Source organism: Lycium ferocissimum, chromosome 3 (assembly GCF_029784015.1).
Source record: "Lycium ferocissimum isolate CSIRO_LF1 chromosome 3, AGI_CSIRO_Lferr_CH_V1, whole genome shotgun sequence".
Taxonomy (NCBI): domain Eukaryota; kingdom Viridiplantae; phylum Streptophyta; class Magnoliopsida; order Solanales; family Solanaceae; genus Lycium; species Lycium ferocissimum.
The window spans coordinates 33,566,646-33,569,486 of NC_081344.1; the positions used below are offsets into that span (position 1 = coordinate 33,566,646).

Here is a 2,841-nt window from a genome sequence, read left to right on the forward strand (position 1 = left end):
GATTCTGCGAAGTTCCACGATTGTTGGCGTTATTTTCAGAATTATGGGGCTGTCCATTACCTGAGAAATGCTGAGGAGTAACATTGTGGGAAACAAGAGCAGCAGTTGAGCCGGCGTCGTGAATGGCGTCCTCAGCATGGCTATCTTCCTCAAGCTCAAGCATCGACCGGACAACGTCAAAAGACGGGAGAGGAGTACGGTGGCACCGTCGTGCGAAAAGTCTTATATTCCTCCGACAACCCTCGCGAGAAGGCGAAGCACAAGTCGTTCGTCGGAAACTTTGTGACCGACGTTGGCAAGGTTGTCTGCAAGAACTTTCAGCCTGGTGCAGTATGCTTTCACATTCGGAAAATCCACCAATTTGGTGTTGGTGAACTTCGCATCAAGAGCGAGAGCCCTAGCCGATTTATTGTCCTGAAAAAGATGAACAAGGCGGTCCCAAGCCTCGGCGGCGGTGTCCTCTGGATGAATGATCGTGTTAAGAAGATCATTGGATATGGTGCCATAAATCCATTGCCGAACAATGTCATCCAGCCGTTCCCATAGGGCCTTAGCAGCAAGTTTCTCGGCTGCAGTAGCCGGTGGTGGCACGGTGGGAGAGGCAGGAGGTAGGATATGGTCGATCACCAAGTTGGCACGACAATGGAGCTTGAAGAGGGTAGCCCAGTTATTGTATTGGCTTCCTTCGTAGTCAAGCACAATAGGAATGCATGATTTGATATTGGTGACGGTAGTCGCAGGATGCAACTTGGAGGTGTCAGCCATGGAGAAGAGGAGGAAAACGAAGAGAGAGGGGGGGGGGGGGGTCGGCGGCCAAGGGGGGGTTGGCGGCTGAGGGGTAGGGTTTTAGGATGCTAGGGTTTTTAGGAGAACCTAGTCTGATACCATGTAAGAGAATGTTTTCCTTGAATAATCTGTTCCCATGAATGGGTTGATATACATGATTTACAACATAATTGTAGGCTACAAATTAGGAACTAATTTCACTAAATAATACTAACATATGCTATCCTAAAATAGAAGATTACAAAATATTACAAAATATATTTTACGAATTACATATTCTAACACTGTACATCTCTGAAGTTTCACCAATATTCCACCATTGTTGAATTAACCAATTCCTTTATATTTTCTTGTTGTCTTCTTCCAAATCCTCCATTCTTTTGGGTTGAGTCTTTGTGCTAGAAGAAATCAAAGAATGCAACTTTGATTTTTCAGAATAGGCATTGTATCCCGGGGATGGACTTTCCTGTTAACCACTTGCAAAGTGTGGGGGAAATTATTATCCTAAAGATAGTTTCCTGGAAGCACCTTGCCGATTCGTCTTGTGTTTTCCATTAAATTTTCTTTCATTAATTTCTCTCTTTTGTTTATTATTAAATTTGTTTTGCATTTAATTACTCCATTGTATTTATTTTGAATATTCTACAACAATTTTAGGATAATAATTATTCCCGTAGAATGGAATCTTATGTGTTGTGCAGGCCATATCAAGACGTGAAGACAATGAAAAATTCAATGAGAATTGTTTTTTGGGTGAATTGGAGAAAGATGAAGAAATAAAATAGCGTACAAGCTTTGATAGTGATATCATATTAACGACGAAGTCGGTAACAGTACTTTCCACAGAACTTCAATCTAGTCCCGTTCAATCTTGGTGAATATTTATTTGAGGATGGGATTTTCATGAAAGGGAGCAAGTCCAGATAAGTTCCAGATTCTTTTGTTCTTGAATTTTTTGTTTCTCTTACTTTGATGGGTTGGAATTTGAATTCCAGTAATTATGTGTTTCTTCATTGCTACTTAGATTCTTTAATTTATGACAGTTTTGGATTGTCAATTCTGCTTTCTGTCAAAATGCTATAACTGTTCGCTTCTAATGGAGCACTGACTGGTAAGTGATATTCCAATGTGTTGACTTCATGACAATTTTTAGAGTGACGGACTCATTTTAAAATAATGAGATACCAATATAGATGCAGAAGCAAAAGGATTAATTGTGTTGTTGGAGTTTGGCTATGACAACAACATTGGTAGGCATTATTCAAATATTAAAGTGGATAGACGGTTACTAAACGAGAATCATCAAAATCTCCGGCATAGCCTTGTTTCTGCTCTGAAATTGTTTCCAGAGATAATAAATTTTATTCACTCAGTCTTGCAAAATCAGAGTTTGTCCAACCTGTTCTTTAGAGAGTCGAAGTTGAAAAGTATTAAGCATGCACCCAAGTCATGAACCAGGAAGTATTTTCTTCCTTTGTGATTATACTGTTGAGATTAAAACTTACAAATCTTAATGAGTAGAACTATATTATATTCTTGGCTCCAAATAACATATTGTACTATATTCTTTATTGCATGGTGCTTTCAGAATTAATGTGTATATAAATATGCAACAATAGAAGTGGAAGAAAGACGTGGCAGAACTTACATTAGAGTAAGATTAATGGTGTTTTTATTCCCTACACTTTATGGATGTGAGGAAAAAGGATCAAAATGGTGATTTAAAGATAAAGTAGTAACAAAATCAAGTTCTAATTTCTTAACTCCATTTATTTGTGAGTTTCTAATTATTATTTTTGTGTGTGTGTGTGTGTGTGTGTTTTTTTTTTTTTTTTTTGTGGAATTTGTTTCATAAATGTTGGAATAGATGATTAATTTTGTGTTGATTTTGAAACGCATGCTGAATTTAGGAATAACAAATTTGACATGTTTATAGTGATTTGTTAGTCATTTACATAAAGATTATGTGGAGTTTAATTCCAAATTGTGAAACGATATGAAGTATTTAAATTGGATAAATCATATTCAAACTAGAAAGTGTTTATCATGAATTTG

At 37.5% G+C, this 2,841-nt stretch overlaps 1 protein-coding gene across 1 annotated transcript; it reads right to left on the reverse strand.

Moving 5' to 3' along the window:
- Nucleotides 1–222: 222 nt before the first annotated feature.
- On the reverse strand, nucleotides 223–765 carry LOC132048843 (uncharacterized). Its single transcript, XM_059439528.1, has one exon. The coding sequence runs from the start codon at nucleotides 763–765 to the stop codon at nucleotides 223–225; it is 543 nt and encodes a 180-aa protein (XP_059295511.1).
- Nucleotides 766–2,841: the final 2,076 nt, after the last annotated feature.

Coding starts and splice junctions, on each gene's coding strand:
- LOC132048843 (XM_059439528.1), bottom strand. CDS start 765: ATGGCTGACACCTCCAAGTTGCATCCTGCGACTACCGTCACCAATATC.